Source organism: Neopelma chrysocephalum, unplaced genomic scaffold (genome assembly GCF_003984885.1).
Source record: "Neopelma chrysocephalum unplaced genomic scaffold, ASM398488v2 Primary Assembly neopelma1_62, whole genome shotgun sequence".
Lineage (NCBI taxonomy): Eukaryota > Metazoa > Chordata > Aves > Passeriformes > Pipridae > Neopelma > Neopelma chrysocephalum.
The window spans coordinates 6,827,287-6,849,764 of NW_020897719.1; the positions used below are offsets into that span (position 1 = coordinate 6,827,287).

Below are 22,478 nucleotides of genomic sequence, written 5' to 3' on the forward strand. Positions count from 1 at the left end.
CACATTGGCCTGTATGCCTTATGTTTATACCCCTCCATCAATAGACGTCTACCAGTAAACTACGAGTAAAAGACTTAGCATTATTAAGAAAAATATATCTTACCACGGGGGACCCCTGGTGGGCTAGTGGTTAGGATGCGGCGCTCTCACCGCCGAGGCCCGGGTTCGATTCCTGGTCAGGGATACTCCCCTGGGCAGATGGAGCTCGTTAGCCCTGTGAGGCCATCCATCTATGAGAAGGTCACTCTAAACAAACCTACGTCCTGAGGACCTCACTGCCATTGTCCAAGTTCGCTTGGCCCCAGCAGATGAACCTTAGGATTAAAGGGTGGGCTCAGTTCAGCGCACGCTGTGTCTCACCTAAAAAATCCATTGCGCAGGCTCGAAAGGTAAAAGACCTTTCCCAAAATCTTCGTTCGCGAAGACTGGTCATACATCTTACCACACAATAGTTTAGAGTCTGTTTACAACTGGTGGGCACAGCGGGGATCTATGGCTCCTCCGGTTAAGTCCCCATACGGACAAACAGCTGTGCAAGGGTCTATTCCAATCCCAAAAACCCCAGACAACAAAAACTAGTGATCAGGCTTAATTATGGAATTGGATATCTTCCACAAAGATCCAAAAGAATATGTACGTGCATGTGTTCTAGAACATGTGAACATTTGTAGCACTGAAGCTACGCGCTGATACAGATGCTCTAAGTTGAATTTGGAAACAGATTCCATAAGAGTGCAATACATAAAATAGCCAAAAAGCTGAAAAAAGTATGTAAAGCAAAAAAAAAAAAGGCTTTTACATTTCATTCCTATTACATATGTTAATGTAAAGTGTAATACATTTGTGAATATCAAATGCTAAATTTTATATGCTAAGTAATGATGTGGTTGTCTGATCTTTTAGGAAATGGTGAACACAGAAACTCAACATGCAAGCACAGTTGTCCTTCAATGTTGTACAAAGCTTTTTGAGAATACTGGCTTGTGTATCTGCAGACTACCACACCAGAATGTTGGAATGGAGTTTACTAGTGATCATATAAAGTCTGCCCTGAAATTCTGGTCAAACTCAGAAAATGCATATAGATTAGACTCAGAAGATGACACTTTCACTTCCTGTCCTTCTTCTGTTGGCTAGAATAAAGTGAGTTACCTATTTCACAGCCTTTTTGAATCATTGCCATCTACTTTTTTTTCAGTCATCTACTTCATTTCCTAAAACACTTGGAGTTCTTCATTAAAAAATTCCAGGGGTCCTGGATAGTGCATTCTGTGGCTTCCCCCTGTCAGGCTGTAGTGACACAAAAACCATTACTCCATAAAAAAATGCATTATTATTGTCAATGAAATTCTGGTTTGGCATGTATGCTGATCATAGTTACTTTTAACAGCATAACCTCCAGAGAGAAAAGGATTGATATGACAAAAAATGAAGGTCAGAGAGAGTTTAAATAAATCAGAATAGGAGAGAAACTTAAAATATGGCATTTATAAAAGAGATACTGCAGTTTAGCAGCATGAAGTATTTCTTATTGAATAATTCAAGAGAGTCTGGTTCAGAACACTAACCTAAGTGCTAATTAGCCACAGCAACATACTTACTTTCAACAAAAATATAAAATAAGATCTAATTAATGACCATTTCTAGTGGCAAAAGATTAAGTTCTCTAATTTCTCTCGAAAAAAAAGACACTAGAAGAGAAACAAAATTAAAGAGGAGCTTTAAAGTAAAAAAGCATTTCAAAGGCTAGGTTCCTGCGGGCATTTCAGTGCCTAGGGCATACTGCTCTGGTTAGCCCTTGAAACTCATCATTGCAAGAGTGAGATGATTATTTCTCTTCAGGAGAAATCCCTTCTATGCCAGTAAACACGGAATGGAAGTTGAATATTATTTAAACTGAGGTATGCATACAATTGGACTGAGAAAGAAGCATACCAGAACCCATATATTATTTTTTTAACTAAAAAGGGGACTAAATGAGCCTGCACAACTCTTTGAAACTGAGTCAAGAAACTCCTCCACCAGCTGGTTACACGGTACTCTGGTATAACATGTTTTTCGCAGTTTAATACATTATTTCTCAGCTAGAAAGTGAGAGCTATTTACAGAACTTAGAAAATTTGATAACACAGAGCAGGAGGTCACTAAATCACAGATAAATGGAGAAAGAATTCATAATGGTAGTTATAGTGTGCTCAGTAAAGCTGCTTTCACTGTTATCAGCCACATTATCTACAACACCGATTTGATTCAAATTACAAATCCAACTGTAATACAACAAACAAACCCAAGCTAATAAGCCATAAAATTTCAATTGAATGCTTCCATTAAGCATACATATATAAACCAAATTAAATGGCGCCCGACTCATGCATTTTATTGTTCTAAATATTGCAGTCCCATCAGCAGAGTATTTTCATAGTAATTCTAAAACTGTTTTATTAACCTGTGTTATGTGCATATTTTAAGTGATCAGTAGTGCTGATCAAGGACGCAGAAGGACAGATGTTTAATTGGCAGTAAGAACACAAGAGTGAATTCTCCGTTGTCAAATTTCAGGCAGAAGTTCAAGAGAAATACATGCTCATAGCTAAAGCTGAGTCTCATTACTGAGTTTGAAATGCCTATTTAAGACCTCCTCGATTAGTGAAGTATTGAAGTTTATTTATTCTTGCCTCAGAACCTTAGTTTACTTCTGATTTAGGTCCACAGGAATGCAAAGACAGAGCTTTATATGAAGAAGACAGTCTCTATTAAAAATCCACAAGTCATGAGGATGATTTACATTTGACAGAGTCAAGACTGCATGTGTAGACTCAGCTGAAACTGGGATGTGAGCTCCTCCCTGCAACATTTGTCAGCAACAGCATAACACCATAATCATGCCAAATTGGTCTGCTTGCAAGTATGCTCTTCTTTTAAAGAGATATTTGTCTTTTAATTTCCACAAACCCATTAAACTTTTTAAAAATTTCATTTCAGGAACTAAGCTATAAATAGTTCTACAATCTTCTTCCTGTATTTGCTTCTTCACACTCATATTGACACAGTCTTTCTACCTTCCTTAGCATCTGCTTAAGTATTTGCATATTTTGGCATACAAATAAGCAAAATGAAGTCTCTATATCTGTATTTTTATCCATTTCCAGTCGTTTTCCAGTACTGGAGGCACAAACCCTGTAAAAACAGAAGCTGTACAGTACCAGTGAAATTCTCCGAATCTTTATTTAGAAAGCTACCAGCTCCTAAGAACATAACGTTCTGCTGGTTATCTTTTTCCCTGCATAAAGCTCAGCAGTCTTGCATTCAGTCATCTTCACTTCTATATAGTGAGGTTCCATATTTCAAAGTAGGCTACTATGGCTGTATGCCCATTTGACATTGGTATAGTAACTATACAATGTACAATGTAATATGGCCACTGGGACACAGTTTTCTTCTAACTTTATGAAAAAATACTAACATAAAAGTCCCTAGAACTGTTTAAGAAGTTTCAGAATACAGTAGTTATTTGGAAAACAGCTGAAAATCAAGTAGTTATTGATATATTTTTCTCTTACCAGGCATTATGATATTGGAAAAACCTAGTTTCCTTGTTATGGATACTCCGTGGGTAAATCTGGATGTATACTCTCTCCTAATTTGTTCTATGTCTCCATGAAGTAACTGAAGAGAAACTGCCAGACCTGAAAATGAAGAGAAAACAATGAAAGATTAGACACTCAAACAGATTATGGACATCACTACTACTTAAAAATTACATGTACTTAGAAGTATATATGCATTCCTGAGAAAACAGAAAATTCAGAGGAACTTTGGTTATACCCAGCCAACCCACTTCAATTTTTAAATTGAAAAAGGCTCCAACATCCAAAAATTAATAAAGACTTGAAAACAAGTACCCATGAAAAGGCATTAGCAAATTATTACTGATGTGTAACTGAGCTATGACGACACGTATCAAAATTATCTCAATAGGGATGGACTGAGGCCTTAACTAAAAAAAGGACTAAAAAAAGGTAAATATAGAGAAATTTCAATCCATAATATTTGATACCATTTCAATTTTCCACATCCTTCAACACAATCCTGCCTTCACTGATATGCAAGAAAAAGTGCACATACAATGGTCCCAAACTATGAGTAAAATGCAGAACTCTTATTAGAGTGTATCAATTAACCTGATACAAAGTTATACAATTTATTCACCCAAAATCTAAAGAAACAAATTCTAATAAACCAATATAGCATAATCAGCATATTTTACTCAGGAACAGTACTTTCATAATGACTGAAATTACAATCTTTTTTCAATATTCATCAGATTTAATCAATCACACTCTTTCTTATGTTTGCTAGAAAAAACATGCAAAATGTAAGGGTGGCCATATAATAATTTTCCAGCATTTATTCCTCTAGAATCAAGGAAGTATAACTTCATCTACTACATCTGCAGTATACAAATAAATTGCAAAGAGCATACTTCATTACAGCTGAGATTAACAAAAACAACAGGCGCGCCTTTTGGTTATTTCAAATACAATCACTGAGGAAAGTGTCTTCCCTGACCTTCAACAATACTACAGCGTATCACATATCAACATGCAGATCAAGGAGAAGATAAGAGCAAAGTCTTCATTTACGCTGAACAACTGGAGATAAACAGACAATTCAGAAGAGTCATAATGAACTTGAGATTAAGCTAAAGCAAATAACATGCATGCACAGACTGAACAACAAGGTCATCAGTCCTTTCAGCTTTGAAAGAAATTTCTCCTTCAACCATGTTACTATTTAACAGAATAAATTTACTTGAAGTTTGATGGTTCCTAAAATCAGAGCTTGAAAAATCTGTACTAAGTACTGCCAGCTCAGGCTACTGCAGATCAGATATGTGATTACCATGACAACTTTTATATTTTTCTTCTTACCTACACTTACATTCTATTATTTTGGCAACTCCAAAGAACATGATCCTCTGAGCAAACTTTCCTTCTCATCAAAAACAGCTCGCCCACACATATCCAACTGGGTACATAAACAAATCTTACAAGTGAAAACCTTCAGTGAAGTCTATTCTATTTTACGGGCTGTATTTAATGCCATGGACATTAATTATTTTTGTAGGAGAATTTGTTCTGTGGTTATCTAGTGAACAACTTTTAGTCGTAGTGAAAGTAGTGAAAATTATTATTGGTGTAGGTGAGAAAACAAACTGCACTGTGGCTACCTGGTGGTACACGAGCTTGGTACAAAGTCATACAGGCAAAATTCAGGCTCTGTTAGACCAGGTGAAAGGTTTTTCACTGCTGTATGGGAAGATCTAGGCTGGGTATAGCTCAGTTATAAATATGGATATTTAGCCCACCTCCAATCTTGCTTCTTTTATATTTTAAGAAACTGCTATACATACATATGTATAATCATACCCCCATATGCCCCTATTGCACTGTTTCCTTGGAAACCTAAAAAAACTCCTGCTGCAGATCACATCAACCACAACAGCATTAATCAGATACTGCACACTGCCTGGTGTTGAGCAAAGTTATTATGTTTTCTAAACAAAAGTTGAAGACCTCAAATCAAATTTTATTTAAGTACAAATTTCACAAATTTCCTTGAAGAATTTTATTTAGCTCAAAAACAAGATGTCAAAAAAACTCATCAGTGGCAAAACTTTTAACTTGAGAAAAAAAACTGTCAAGATTTGAAGTACTTGCTCATGCAAGGCGAGAAAAGATAGTAGAACTCTGTATTTCATGGCATTCATCGTTAGAAAATGAAGAGTCATCTCTATGCATCCAAAAGCATCAAGAAAATCTCTCAGTGAACACACTTGAAACATGGGTTAGTCATTTTACCTATAGTTTAAATACACCTTTGCAATATAAATGGTATGCATTCTCCATCTCTTCAGAATAATGAAGAACACTGGATTACAGAGAGCAAAATTACTTAAAAATGTTATATGCTGTAATGAGAGCAGTAAATAGGAAAGAGTAAAAATAAACCAGAATGGAAGCCGGGAAAAGATGCACAGGAAAGGAAGTTTGAAGAATCTCCGAAGGTTTCAAGTTAACAACTTTGACACTGAGGATCCAGTTACCAAACAAAAGGGAATTGCCAAGAAGGGAAGTGAAACTGATAAATCTGGTAAGAGTGCTAATGTAAGGAGCACAGACTTTACATAATCAACGAAAAGAAGACAATCCCCTATTAAGCATTCGGATTGCTCTCTCAGAGCTCCACTAATTTTGCAAGGAAACCAGGCTCCCCTGCATTAAGAACCTAAAATCATAAGACGCATACTGTTACTGAGCTGTGATAGCCAAGTTACAGAACAGGTTGTTTGAATTTCCAATGATTTGTCACATTCAGGATGGGCAAAAGGTACATATTGTATGTGAAAAGTCAGGAACTTATAGTCCTAACGAAAGCTATAACAGTCTAATCAAAGAGTTTACCATTAGTCCATTAATAATGGTACTAACACACTCCAAACCAAATACTGTTAAAATGACAAATATACACACAATCTTTCCAGTATCTACCTCTTGCTCACCCTTCCACTGACCCTCTGGGTTTCAACTTGCATAGGTGTGGTATGGTGACTGAGTCATCAGCATCCCAAATCCTTTCCATGAGAAGTAAGATGTTGCCTGTTTCTTCCTTCTCTCTTTCTAGGCTCCTCTTGGACTAATTTTTATGCTTGTTAATGTGCTTTACATCTTGCTATTTCTTCACTAGTCTACAACTCCACATTACATCCTAACTGATCATATATGATGGCTTTTATATACGCCACATATCTGTTATTTCTTCTCTTCTTTTCCCTTAAAACTGGTTTTATTCTGCTCTCAAGGTCACAGTATTTGATGACTAATAATTGGCCACTGATGAGCTGTTCATAGGCCTGGGGCCTCTAGTATCATGGCATGCCAGTACTTTCAAGGTGTCAGTTACGGTCACATGTCTTTACTCTTCTATGTTCCATTTTAGTCTAGGGTTATAGATAGTTAACTCTACACATTATAACTATTTGTTAAATACAAAGCATATCTACCAAGGTGGGTTACACCACACAATTGCACAAAGCTAAGCTATAGAAAGAGCTATAATAAATCAGACAAAATTTATTATTTTTTCATTAGATATATGCTTTTACAAGTCAGACCAAATCTCCAGGCAGTCTAAGAAAAGTCCAGCAAGACAAAGCCAGATACGTAATGTGGACCTTGCTGTCAGCTAAACACAAAGCCTGTGGCCAGTTGCAAGCCACAGCAGTCCCATATTTATGGGTCTATAAAAATACAATATACTTGCCAAAGAAAGTAGATACGTGTCATGACCAAGAAAAGATGCATTTGCAATAAAAGTCATGAGGGAGAGATACTTTAAAAAGATGGAGTAATTCACATTTTACAAGGGACTACAGTTTGCATCCTTATAATAAAGTGAGCCACCAGACTATCAATGAAAGTTAACTAATATAATTTAAAACATACTGACAGATCACAGAACAATTCAGATTTTCAGAAGGTTGCAGATTCAGCTGGAAGAGGGATTCCCTCAGACACATTGCAAAACAAAGCGGAATGAAGAAGTGATAAGTTGAAAGGCATCACCATTAAATTAAAAGAGGGGAGATTTAGATTAAATGTTAGGAAGAAATTCTTTACTGTGAGGGTAGTAAGGCACTGGAACAAGCTGCCTAGAGAAATTGTGGATGTCCTATTCCTGGTAGTGTTCAAAATCAAGGTGCGTGGGGCCCTGGACAATCTGATCTAGTGGGTCGCATGCCTGCCAACGGTAGGGGGGCTGGAACTAGATGACCCTTAAGGTCCCTTCCAACCCAACCCATTCTATGATTCCATGATTCTTCACCAAAATGTTACCAGAATTTTGCATACCGTAACGGGCAGAAGGTCACTGAACTCAATTTAAAAAGTGATTAAAGCCATTGTTGTGAAGAAGAAAGGGGTGGAGGGGAAATATGACTGCTTCTAGAAAGGAGGTTTAATCATCAGACACTAGTGAGACAGGGTCAAGGTAGAGAAGGCTTCCAAAGAATTTGGTAAGCAGCCAGTCTGGGAGAGATGGAGAAGACACTCACAGAAAATGAACACAATCAAAAGAATGCAGAGATACTCTTTTTGTACATGGAGACAGAAAATAATTCATTAACAATTCTCTTATGGGAACATGACTACCTTTTCTGTCATTTAACAAAGGTAATACCCTATAGTTTTAATTTATTCCACTCTGATGATGTATGTCAACATCAGTTCTTTCTCATCGCTTTTCATACACACAATAAAATGATCAGTCTTAGACAAAATTAGAGCATTTTGTGATGCACAAAGCAAAATAGAGAACTGCAACATGCCACCATACACTGCATCTGACTGTGGTTGATAGGATTGTTACACCATCTTGGATAAACCCTAAGTATCATAAACTTCATAACTATACGTTTTCCATTTCTAGAACAGTAGGGGCTAAAACATAACAATGAAAATGATTATCCAGTCCCTGAAGGACTGGCACATTTTCTTTAATTAGGTACATAGCGTAGCTTTGTCCCCTCCGAAAAAATTTCAATTACCTCCCCAGTGGTAATTAAAACCTCTTGTGTTAGCTAATACTCTTTATTTACCCCAGTTCTGAAAATACTACTACAATACTCTGTATGAAACTGCAAAAAGATCTGCTTTTATTTCTTTTGCAAGCTAATGAAATTTCTCACTATTAACTTGTACTAAAGTTCAACACAGATTATTTTTATCAATCAGATGAAAAAGAATGCAGAAAATTGACAAGCTGCTGAATAAACATCCTAGATTTTTGTTAATTTGTCGTTTTACCTTCAAACAGCTTTTGTACTGCATTATTGATTTCTGCATTTAGTTGTAACAAAAAGCAACTGTTCATTATGCTTATAGACCCTTTATTTGCATTTGACCTTCTGGGGGGAAAGGAAAGCATTTACATTCAGCTTCTATCTACTGGCAGCAGAAAATCCTAGATCATATTAAGAAGAAAATGCCTAGCAGGTGCTCAGAAAACTGATAAAAAAATGCCCCAAACCTCAGAATGTTATTCAGCGCTGTTCGTATTTCAGGAAAGGTATTAAAATAAGGCATCTGACCAAATAAAGCTGCTTAAGGGTGTTAAAAGTATTCTGAGGGCATATAGGTGTTCCTATTTCTGGTAGTGTTTAAAGTGCAAAGGTAAAAATAAAAGGTAAAAGCAATCAATGCCATTGGTAAAAAATGATGTATTGATTTGATGTGATCTGGGACAAACAATTGTACAAATCCTGGCCACAGCAAAATCTATGTAGTAAATCCCACAAATTACAGTCTGGGAATAAAAGAGATAAAAAAGGAGAGGTAAATTCAATCCTTGACATCCTTTTTGAAGACTTCATTCTGATTACTTTGGATTATCAAAGGAAACTCCAAACTCCTCTTTTCCTCAGCTCTAAATTCTGTGTTTTAGCTCAGTAAAAAGAGAATGTCTGAATTGCAACAACTTTCTTGGAGCTCCTGTACCCAAGACTTTTGACAGAAATGCCCTCAAGTGTGGAAAGTAGGGTGTTTTTTTTCTTCTTCAAATGGAATACAAACACTTAAATGCAAATGACATTTAACTGTCACATGAAAACTGGCTTGGAATTTCTTTACAGGGTAGATGGTAGATCCTCAAGTATTTCTTGCCAGAATCACTATAGGATGAAGGATAAAGGACCAAAAGGCTAAATTACTGTTATAAGCACCTAGTCTAACCTCCATATACAGACAATAAAGGTTTGAGAAATAATTGCTTCCATTCTTACCTTATTAAGCCCATTGCTGCCCTTTACTATTAACAATATACATGGCATGTTAATACCCATTTCCACATTATATTGTTAGATTGCAAAGGCGAATCATCTTGTTCAAAAATTCTTAAAATTACATTTTTGCATACTGTTCCGTTAGCTAGAATATTAAGGAGTCCACAAAATACACATTTTTACAATTATAAGCATTTTATATTACTTCTAGTGCAAATAACAGACAAAAGGTTTCAGGGAAGCACTTGTTATTTTCTCCTTCATGAAGTGTAGCTCTGTTATGCAAACAGAATTGTATCAGAAATTTAGCTACTTGCATTCCAATTATGTCTCTTACTTCAAATAAAGAAACAGACAATGTTTAACTGGTACCTAAACAAAATGTTAAAAAGCAAATCATAAAAATCTAGGTGACAATTGTAAAGCATTTGTAAATACAACTCTTGAAGGAGCTAAAATCATGCATACATGGTCTATAATTTATTATTTGAAACAGTGTTATGACTTTTTATTCTTTTAGTACATAAAATGAAGTCAACATTATCCAACAGTAACAAGCAGAATGAATTTTTGGAAAGAGCTTATAAAAACCTCAATACTAAAACCCAACTAACCCAACTCCAAGATGAAAATATGAGCCAGCTATTGTCATTATGTAGTCTGACCTAGGAATTTCTGGGTTTAAATCGGGTGCCATTTCAATCACGTGCAGAAATAGCATGGCCAGCAGGACCAGGGCAGGGATCCACCCCCAGTATTCAGCACTGGTGGGGCTGCACCTTAAATCCTCTGTTCAGTTTTGGGCTCCTCTCTACAAGAAATACATTGAGGTGCTGGAGCGTGTCCAGAGAAGGGCGACAAAACTGGTGAAGGGTCTGGAGCTAAAGTTTTATGAAGACCAGCTGAGGGAGTTGGGGTTGTTTAGTCTGGAGACAAGGAAGCTCAGAGGAGACCTTATCGCTCTCTACAACAACCAGAAAGGAGGTTGCAGTGAGGTGGGGGAGAGTGCCTACTCTCAAGGTTATAAGAGCAAACTGCCTCCAGTTCTACCAGGGGAGGCTTAGATTGGATACTAGGAAAAAAATCTTCATGGAAAGGGTTGTCAAGCATTAGAAAGGGCTGCCCAGAGAAGTGGTTGAGGAACCATCCCTGGAGATATCTAAAAGACCCATAGATGTGGCACTTAGGGACAGGGTTTAGTGGTGGACTTGGCAGTGCTGGGTTAACAGTCGGCCTCAATGATCTTAAAGGTCTTTCCCAACCTAAATGATTCTATAATTGCAGTACTGAGATGAACAACAAGTCATAGCTTTTACTGGATATAAGATCTCTCTGACAGTATCACAATGGCACATTTTTCATTCTTCTCTAAAAACAAACCTTTTAGCAATACCCAAGAGAACAACATGAATTTAATTTTATTGAAGTCCTTATCTCCTGCACAGTCTACAAGTCATGCTTTATGAAGAATACTTGCAGATAACTACACTAAAAATCTACCTTTAACTTGTTTTTGAAGTCCTTATTGTAAAGTCAGAACATTCACAAGCAACAACAAAACCTAAAACTGCTGTAAAAATGTACAAAATTACGTCTGACTGGTCTATAAGTCTGCCACCTTTAAGGATTAATATATTTTCCCAAAACTTCCATAATTAATATTACATGCTAGATTAGGCTACCCATGAGTTTGGGAAAAGGGTTTTAGGGAAGTTTGCTGAACATCATCCATCTTGTAAAAAGTACGTGAAAAAGTAAAATTCTACAAATCCTTGTCTAAAAACCTGTTCTAAAACAGGCTTTTTTATATGTTGAAGTTGTCATTCCAGGCCAAATGATCTCAGAACAACAATTTATGTGCAAAATTCTCTACATGTTTAATCTTCCAGCTTTAGCATTTGTTGAGAACAAAAAGGAATGACTTAATTCCTTGTGTACTTAGTGAAGCATATATAAGCACTATTCTTATTTTAAATGTATTTCAAATAGCAGCCTTCAGTGACAACTAATTCTTAAACACATCAAACTGGAATACACATAACCTCCTAGTCACAAAACGTAACAAAGATTAAAACTGACAGATTTATAAATTGTCCTAGAACTACAGTAATTAAACAACTGCACTTTCTGTTTAAATATTAGTGATGTGTAGATAAAAAATACATTTCAAAGCACTGCTGACATCTGAGAACCCTGCTGATAAAATACAAACATCAGAAAACTTTTCTTTGATTAATTATACGCTCAGGAGTAACCTAAAGTTAGGTACTTCATTCTGTTTTATCTTCTCTGTCAAGTATATATTACTACTCCTGCTATCATTCCTCCTCATTTTTTCCCAGTCATTGCTCCAGTCAATTGTTCACTGTGAGCCTATGCTTCCTTTCTGTGGCTAAAACCCATAGCTGCTCCCAGCAGGGAATGAACATTTTGTTTCCCATCCAACATTTCTTGCACTGATTCACAGGGAAAAAAGCTCTCCTTGCAAGAACTCTGAGAGTGGTAATGCTGTGAACTGTTGGGATAGTGTCATGCAAACACAGTCACGCTACTTCTGGTATCTAGAAAATATTTTAAAGTTACCATAGGTCTTTTCCTACAAATATTGTATTCTGTAAACTTATACTGAGCTACCAATTCTCTGCTGTATTCGATCTCTTGCGTTTTTCATCTTACCAAGTGTGAAAAAATTATGCTACTTGGTTAAGAGGCCTCTGCAGTTTCTCTACTGCAAGGTAAATAATGACCCTAACAGGCTTCCTCCTCCAAATCAAGGAATTTGTAGCCAAAGCTCACTTTGAAATAGGAGATCAAAGTATATCTTTCTTTAAATTTCTCAGTGTTCAACAGTAACCATGGAGAAATTATATTATTAGAGTGCCAAGCAGCTGCTGAAGGTAAATAGGCATGAGAAGGCATATAATGCCCCAAAGTACATACCACTACTGTTTCTATCCAACTGCCTCCATTGCCATACCCGTCTCAGAAATTGAATCTTGTCAGATGAGTTCATGCACTGGGCTAGTCTACCTTATTTTGGATTTGTTGAATTAAAATGACAGCAGTGTAATGAAATTTGCTTTTGAGTGAGCAACCTCACTGAACTTCAAAAAAGTTAGATCTCACTTTGAAGTTGGTTCCTCTTTGAGCTGGTGTTGGACCATGTAACCTCCTGAGGACCCTTCCAGCCTAACTTACTGTATGATCTGATGAATAACTTTCCACCTTAAGATCACAGACTGTCTTACCTCATGATAGTATTCTGTGGCAGTTTGAGTCACGTTAGAAATCTAAAAATCTAATTTTCAGGCTTCTCCACCCCCTCCCACAATTATGTCAACACCGAAGAGAAACTTTCAGGCCAGAGGTTTCTACAGGGGAAGGGGGAAGTATATACATTTATTTACACAAATAAATACTATACAAGCTAAAGACAACTATACATATATTACATTTCTATCAACCAGTCCTTTCAAGCCCCTCCTTTAAGTTTAGTCCAGGAAAGAGCCTTTTCAAGGCTGGAAAGTAACCAGTCCCTCTGTGGGAGCGTTCTGGGCCTGAACGCTCCCCCTCACCAAGTTCCAGTTGTTTTGTTGTAGTCTCTCCTCCTCGTGAAGTCCAAGAAGATAGCTTTGAGTCCTTGCTCTCCTGCCGCTGTGTGATCTCTCTCTCTCTCATACCTTGATTTGTAGGCTGCTGCAGTGTAGTTCTGCTTATCAAGCGTCCACGTCCTGGCATGTGGATTTCTCCTCGGGTTTTCGGTTGTCCTGCGTGGCAGAGACATCCTCCGGGCCCCTTTCTCTCTCTCTGGGGGGTCCATCTCCAATTTCGCTTGGGACTCTTCTCCCGAGTGCCGGGCCTACCTCCACAGCCCGTCCACTTGGCTCAGCTTCAATGCTGAGCCTCTCCTCCACTTTCCAGCGGAGGGAAAGGAAAGCCCCCCTCCACAGCTTAGCTGTAGAAAAGGAGGGGGGAGAAGGCTTGGCTGCAAAAGCCTGCCTCTCTCCTCTTACCTCAGGTCAGGTGCTGTGAGTCTCTTCCCTCACTGCACACACTCAAAATGCTGCCTCTAACTCTGCTCTGGCTTAGGCAGAGCTGGGGGGGCCGCAGGGCTCCCCTCTCCCCCCGGAGGGGGAAGAAGGAGCCCAGCCACCCCCTGGCCTTCCACACCTACACGCAGCAGACACCAACAGCCCAAGTGCCAACACAGAACTTGCCAACCACTTCTGGTGCTGTGAATATATGATTTTGAGCAGAAGCGAACAACATGAGTGGTGATTGACTCTCCAGGGAACACTGCCCTGGCACCCAATCACCTCTGAGCCCCCCTCTCTCGAGGGGGGGCCAATCTCAAACCATGACATAGTCTTAGCAAACATCTGTCAACACATGGGATTCAAGTCACCCATGCTTCAATCAGGGCACTGTGCTGTTGCCCATTTATTGACCAGTCTCCTTTTGTTAGGCAGCATCACCTTGGATAACCCTCTGCCTGCAGATTTTTGCACAGGTACACGGAAATAAGTTTGAATTTAATCCAGACAGTAAACTATTAATTCAAAAAAGTAAATCATGCATCTTTCTCTTCTGAAGAAAGAAATTAACAGTTTGTGGCTGACAGACTTAAGACAATCTTTTACAAATCAAACCACAACCTGGATTTGTCTTAAAAACAGCCTCCCAATTCAGGTCTTGCCTTCACCATATTTAAAAATTCATGTTCCTGACAACTTGTAGATACAATATAGTAATTTCTGACTTCATTCTTTTTATGACCTAAACTGAATGCATGAGGGTTTATGTAGATTTTTCAAGAGATGCATTTTGACCCTTTACGCAACAGCTAAAAAATTAATGCTGCCGTATTCAAAAAAAAAAAAGGAAGAAATTATGCTCAAGCCAAGAGTGGAAAGAGAAATCCCAACATTTTTAATGTGTTTCCTCTAAAACTTTAGTCACTCCCATCAATTAATGTGTAATTAACAGTGTTTCCAGTGGAGTTGCAAAGTAAGTCTGGCATTGCTATCAGAGGATACACCACACTGAGAAGTTCAGTAAACATGCAATTAGGTCACATTACTCCTGTCCAGTTCATCAGAACATTCCAAGATAATGGCACAGGAAAAGACTTTCCCACTACATTAGCTATTTTTGTGGAATCCACACAAGAGTTCAAAGCTACATAGCAGCTAGATATGTTTATAATTTCTTACATCAGTAATTTAATCTCTGTAAGATTCGAAAGGATTTTCACCCTCTTTGCAGTAACAACCAAAAAGCACATGAATCCTTGTATCAGCTCTCAAGAATTACTGCATCAGGTAGATGCAGCTTTTCAAGATTTGTGATAAGGAAATCTAAATTGAAGCTTACACATGAGACTACTAGGAGCCTAAAGTAAAAAGCGGAGAAAACCAGAATGTCTTGCATCCCCCTGAAACTAAGCTATAGTCCTTATTCTCAAAGGAACGTGAAGCAAAAGAAATTTGCCGTGCATTTTTCATTGATTTTTAAATATGATTTTTATAAGGTAACTCAGTGGGGGGAATATTCTCATGTTACATGAGACTCAGGTTTAAATCCCTCCTCTATAGGATTTGCTAAGAGGACATGAATACAGATCACACTTAAAAAAATCACTCACTACTTGGCAGGCTTTAGAGCCACTTCAACATTCCCCATGGTATAATGAATATTTTCAGATCATATACAAAGTTGAATAGTTCCTGAAGGGAAGTCAGAGAAGCCAAGCAATTAGCATGCTCATCTGGGACATGCGAGACAGACTGAAAATCCTTTTCCAAATCAGAATCTCTGGTCCTACAGATACAAAAATAGAAATGTGCTATTTTCCTCACAAGACTGATGTAATTAGGTGTGATGTCTATGCAGGAATATTAATTTTTCCACTGCTTTTTGCATTTTAAAACAAAGCAACTAGTTTCTAATTCTAAGAAAAAATATTATAGGAAAAATACATTTTATAGCCAGCTCTGCTCTATGTATTACTGAAACCTGGTTTGTTTAATAATTACAAAATCACCTAGATCTAGTAGTATTTAGTCTACAAATACTACAAACTCAGTGAAAGAAATAACAGTGCTACTAAATGCAGCAAAGACTGAACAATTTGGCCTTTGCAGTAACAGTTTGATCTCCTACACCAGGCAACCAGGTGTTTTCCAGTAAGCCGATACCTCACACCAGCTGCAAAGACTAGTGGTGAATGGTAATTGCATCCACTCCCTGCTACTCCAGTCTCTGTTAGATTGGAAACTCATACGGAAAACACATTCCAGTTCCCACCTCAGCAAAGAATAGTAAATTATCCATGAGACTGAGTCCCTTCCATTCCTGCACCACTGAGAAGAGAAAAGGGGACAAACATCTGTCCAGTGCTCCTTTCTGGGCTTTAGTAAGAAGTGACAGTGATTTGCCTTTATTTGATCCTTTTTAGACACAAACTGAGAAGAAGATCCAAGAGGATTCTGTACTTAAGAACTGTCATGAGTTGAAGTAGAAAAGTAGTTTTTGGGCAGTAGGGGTTTGAGTGCTAAATACAAATGCTATAGTCTGTCACTATGTTTTTTACATGCAAGACACTCAAAGTATGTTTTGAGTTCCTTTTTAGTTTGACATAGAAAACTGGAAGAATTTTTTTTCCTGAAGAATATTATGAACTATCTGATAAACTATTTCAGCAGTGAAACACAACAATTTGTGGAAATTAAAGACTTTGTGTAAAATTTCTTGAGTTGAAAAGAAACTGTACAGGACACAATATGAAGAGGGAACAAGCCTAGAGGATAGACAATGGTCTGAAGCATCTTTGCTGTTGTTTGTTTACTGCGTTTCCTTTCCTAAGTCTTTCCTAGGTGATTTTAAAAGGGCAGTGTGATAGCCAAAAATTCAAGTTTTCCTACATTTGGCTCACACCTACAACAGCTCCTAAGGGAGAGAAAAGACATGTCTCCTGTAATGCAAGGCTTTCTCCTTTTCTGACAAGGTGGCAAACAAAGCTAATGAGGCTTCAGTACCAGTCACTCAATGCTATTACAAAAAAAGACAGCAAATGAAAAATAAAAAGTAGTGTAACAACAATATTTTCCATGAGGTGTCAGCAGAAGTATCTGAACATATTGCTAAAGCCTTGCAGAGCTTTTTCAGGCTGTTAAGGAGTCGCAGAAGAAAGAATTTCATGTGTACAATAAAAATAACCTTTCATAGTTCATCTTTTAGTTGCTCAGTACTCAAAGTGACATTACCACTCACTTCCTCTTTCCCTCTCCAATCTTCACATGCACTACTGGAATTCTGTGCTGCTCTTCCCTCACCCTGACAGCCCTTTTCAAAATGTTACTGATCTTCCATTTGCTAGGTTTAGTTTCCAGCCCTCTGCAACCTGGAAAAAAAATCATGTCCCATAGGTCTTTTATGTTGAACATTGTTATGAGAGAAAAATAAGATACGTAATATATCACAGTGTAAGTATGTATTGCATGGACAGTCAGAATGATCCAAGAGTTTGTTCTTCATTACTATGAATAATATTTTTAAGAAGCCCAATATTATACTTACTCGGTAACGCGCCCTTCTACTTTCACTACATGATTTTTATATTTATTGTCCAATAAGATTCGTGATATTCTAAAACTTAAATATATGCGTATATATATATAGGATCAGAAGTGGTTAAATACATAACTTCAGTCTTGATAAATAACATGAGCTTTTATGTGCTTCTTGGTTATCCACTAAAGATTGTTAAACACACATTTTCAAGATTAACGTTACGCATGAAATCAAGTTGAAGAAGCATGAAGTCTACTACATGAAAGGGATTACAAATACAGCATACTGGAACCTGGAAAATGAGATTTTTCTATACTCATATTTCAACTAATTAACATTTCACAGGGACAAAACAATATTTGAATACAAGGACAATAGACTTATAAGCCTTCATTTCAGGTTTCTTTTCAAGTTTGACTCCATGTTTGGATGACAGAATTGAGAAAAAGTTAGCAAGTTGATATTGAAAAAGAAAACAAGAAAAACTGTAAATTCAACATCTCCTATGGGCCAAACCACCATCTCATAATAGCAAAGGTCAGTTGTCTCCCATTCCTTAAGTCTCACACACAAATTTATTTCAATGACAGTTCTAGTAACATAGAGCTGACTGTGGAAGACTATTGGTAAGTTCCTAAATAACAACCTGTATCTTGCTCAGCTGGAATGCAGAACTACCAGAAGGAATGCAGATCATAATGATAGCTCCCAATTAATTTTTTTTAAAGTTTAATATTTAATTGTCCTGGGTTTGGCCAGGACAGAATTAATTTTTCTGCAGCAGCCATAAGGGGGTGGGGTCTGGAGAAGTGTGGGCGTGTCTAGGTTGTTATTCTATACTACCTCATGTCAGAAGTAAGGGACTCTCATTTCCATGAGGGAAGGTATGGCTTTGGGTCAGGTGGGAGGGGGAAACCCATCTGCCATTGTTCACTGTCATCTGGGGTCCTCGGTGACACCCTCTTTTATACACTTTAGTTATTTATATTCTTGCTTTTACTGTTTATTTCCCATATCTTATTGCTGTTTCCAGTAAATTGTTCTTATCTCAACCTGTAATCTCTGCCTTTTGTCCATCTCACTGGAGGGGGAGAGTGGCCTGTGGTTTTCTTTTTAGTAGGAGTACTAAATACCATTCCTAAACCATTACAATAATGTCAATGGTAAATTTTATATTCCTCATGAAAATGTGAAGCAGAAATGTCAAGCAATATGGATCAATAATTTGATCAGCCCCATGTGAATAGAACTCCAGCAAGCTGTAGCTCCTCAGCACAGAATAAAAGTTTATATTACATAGTTCCTTGAAGAAAATTCAGTGACTTTTTTTCTTACATGTGCACATGAACAGCAGTACTGTACATTTTCATCTGACTATTTTACATTTCTTTCTTACGCATTCGTCCTTCCAAAGTAGAGCTACTTCATTTGCAAACTAAGAAACCCCAAAGAATGCAAACAGAAAGGTGGCTAATTACTCACCTGCATTGGAGCCTGTCAAATTGTAACGTGCATTCAGCTTTTTAATTATATTTTCATGGATCTGATACCAGTCACTCTCCGTGTTGCACCTAGAAAAATTATAACTTTCTTAATTCTGAAATGGGAACACACATTTATCAGATCAGCCTCACAACGTATCCCTTAAAAAATCCTCTTTAGTTCATGAAACAAAAATGGAATAGGAGCTAACAAAGCCCCATGAAACTGCCTGTCCCAATGGAAGAAATAAGTGCTCTTATCATTTGAGAAAGGCATCATGAAATACTTGCTTCATATAAGGATGGGAGAAAGACAGGAGCAATTATGCTGAGCAACTCAGCCATGACCAAGTTCATTTCTGTATAGATCTATCCTTTAGCGCTAAACCATACAGAAATCTATCTTGTGACACTCAGGGGGAGACATGGGACTCAGAGCTGATCTTAGACAGAAAACTCTGTGCTGTACACTTCGAAGTTATTTAAAATAGGATGTGATCTTCAGGAGATAGTCAGTGAAAGAGCAATTTACATTTCAGTATACATTTAGGAAATAGCTGGTTTTCCATAAGGAAAACCTGACGATGTTCTAATCAACACTCTAATGTTCTAATGAACACTTGATGTTCTAATGTTCACTCTTCAAAGTTTAGACTGAAATTAGCCTTAGAACCAAATATGATCTTGAGTGATATTTCTTCCACTGGTTTTGTTATTTCAAAACAAACAGGCAAAATTAAAAAAAAAAAAAAAAACAAAAACAAAAACCACACCACCAATATAATAAGTAGACAAACCTAACAATTTTTTAACCAACAGTGAACATTTATCTGACTTCAATGTCCTGGGAGTCTAAATAAGAGCCAGCCCACATTTTACATTATATTGCTTTTCTGCAGCACTGATTCCAGCAGTTCTAATTCAATATAGATACAGAGGAAAGGAGAAAGGCTGCCTGAAAGAATTCCAAGCCTTTGAGATTTGAGTGCTAGCCCTGTGAGGAGCAGAACTTTCTCATGTGCATGACAATATGTGTCCCAGGTATACGTACTTAGAACAAACCACTCCACAAAACAGTTCTTATTATAATGTCCAAGATCATCAGGAAATTACATGCATTGTGTTGCTACTAGAAAACTGAACTTTCTTCCAATTACTATAGCCAAAATCCACTATTTAACCAACCATTCATTTTTAAATCTACTTTTGATTTTTCACTCTCCAGCACTAAATGTCTATTATACCTTTGTTATTCCCATTATATAATTGCTTCATTTCACACAAAGATACTCTGCCTGCTTTTTTCTGTAGTTAAAAAATACTTCCACTAGCTGCCTAGGTAAGCACAAGGCATTTTAAATAAGTCCTAAAAGCACTTTACGTTACCATAAAAAAGAGAGCTCCAGAAGGATGTGAAAAATGCTGAAACATACATAAATATCTAAAAAGATGTAACCTTTATCTTTAATATTATCCCACTTTATAAACACATCTGTAGAACTAGCCAAAATTTCCACACTGTGACCAAAAAAAAAATTAGCTACTACTACATCTTTTTTGGAACAGAAAGGAGCTATAGCTATTTACTCACACTGCACTTAACACCACTGCTTCTGCTGCAGATTGACTCTAAGGTACTTCCAAAAATTAAGAAAAAAGCACTACTTACATATAGACTTTCAAGACAAGGTCATCCTTTGAATCTCCTGCCAGTAAATCTGCAATACTGAGGACTGCACAGCCAAAGGGCCGTCTATACTGTACATTGCAGGCATTTTTCTTTTCTCCAGCTCCCATTCGTCCTGCCAAACAAAACACATATTTGATGCGTAATCCACAGAACTGTCTCTCTTTAAACCACAGAAGGGAGGCAGCAAGCAATCCAGCTCAGCATCTAAGTAGCCAATGCCAAGTGTAATCATTGGGAACCTGGTCCATCTTTATACTGCATTCAGACAACAAATGGTACAGGAAGTCCACTACATATGTGGTGATCTTGCATGGTCTTAGACCAAAGGTTCTGCTCATCCTCTCATGACCTCCACTCAAAAAACAATACTTTGTGATACCCAGTGATAGCAAGCTCATGACACTACCAAATTAAATGTAGAGTTTGGACATGACAGACTGTTCAACATTTGCTGTCTGGAAAGAATTCTTTTACTGTGATTGTTGTTACATGTGAGAGGTATTGCGACTGAGCCATTACAAATTAGTAATCAAATGCTGTTTCCAGATAGGCAACTAGCAAGCAATGGGATAATTGACCAGCTGAAGAAAAATCAAGTAGAGATGAAACACAGGGAGAAAAGATGACAAAGGGCTGAAGAACAAATTATGATAAAGAAAGAAGGCAGTCAAGGGAAAGAGATTTGAAAAAAATATTTTTCCTAGCCTTTTCTATTTGATATAAATACAGTTGATCAATCTTCTCAATATGTTCCTGGCATTTGAAACTTCCATCTTTCTAGACATTTTATTCAATTGTGCACTGCCAGCTATGTATCTTTCCCACCAAGTCTTAATTTCTGACAAAAAACCCCTATGATTGCAGTTGCTGCAGGGCAATATCTCCTCCAAATATTCCTATGCATCAGAGCAGCTTGAAGAGTAATTGTTCATTTTCACACCATGCAGCATATAAATGTGATTTTAATTTTTTAATATTTCAGTCATTCATTTATAAAATTGACTGAGAATATATTTGAAAATTATACAACTGGAAAAATTCTACTCATTATTGTTTTTTAAAACATTTATTCTTAACAAATATACTTACATCAGAGTTCACCATATCTTTTTTGAATCCTTGCCAATAAAAACAAAACACAATATTTTTAAGAAATACCAAACCAGTATGAAAATTCAAGGAAAAATTATTCCTCAAAGCTGTAAAATAACATTAACTTTGTAACAAGTTGTTTCTGAACTCAGCACAAGTTAGAGTGACCTATATTTCAAACCAAAATATCTTTCAAAAATAGGGAGAGAAGTTATATTTAGTATTGCCCTGATGCAACTAGAGACAGTTTACAAAGAAAACAATATATCTAAGAGGTCAGAAGTAGACCTGAAGATGATTGTTTCACATCACTACAGCCCAGAGGACAACTTCCTAAAATAAATACCTAACACAAATGTACACTTTTCTTCTCCTTCACTTTGTTCTAGAGGACTTGATATCTGTCTATAGCATCAGGGATTAAAATTATTATGAAACATTGTCCATTTCTTTCCCTCTCCTCCTTTTGAAAGAGGTCAGGGAGAAGACAAAATTCATCTGAACCATGTCAGATTTACATCAGCTATTATATACTAATTAGGTACATTAAACGTCCAGGCAAATTTTTCTTTGAACAAAGGATGCTTAAAATTACACTTGGGAACAAGAATGGATTCAATGACAAGTCCATCATCTTAACACAATTCATATTTGACACTTTCATTTTGTTTTGTGATAGTAACAAAGTATCCTGCCTCTAAACTCAATTAGCACTGAGTACACTTTATAAATACTGTAAGACAATGTTGAGAAATCCAAAGCAATTTTTCTATCAAAAACCAGGCATTTTCTTTTCCAAAAAATT

General features: G+C 37.1%; 1 protein-coding gene across 1 annotated transcript in view; it reads right to left on the reverse strand.

Moving 5' to 3' along the window:
• Positions 1-22,478, reverse strand: part of DOCK4 (dedicator of cytokinesis 4) — a 161,412-nt gene that overhangs the window by 104,258 nt on the left and 34,676 nt on the right. The window contains exons 11-13 of the mRNA XM_027682186.1: positions 20,561-20,693; positions 18,893-18,981; positions 3,561-3,686 (exon numbers count right to left, since the gene is read on the reverse strand). Of these exons, the coding sequence (XP_027537987.1) occupies positions 3,561-3,686; positions 18,893-18,981; positions 20,561-20,693 (348 nt within the window). The remainder of the gene's footprint in view (positions 1-3,560; positions 3,687-18,892; positions 18,982-20,560; positions 20,694-22,478) is intronic.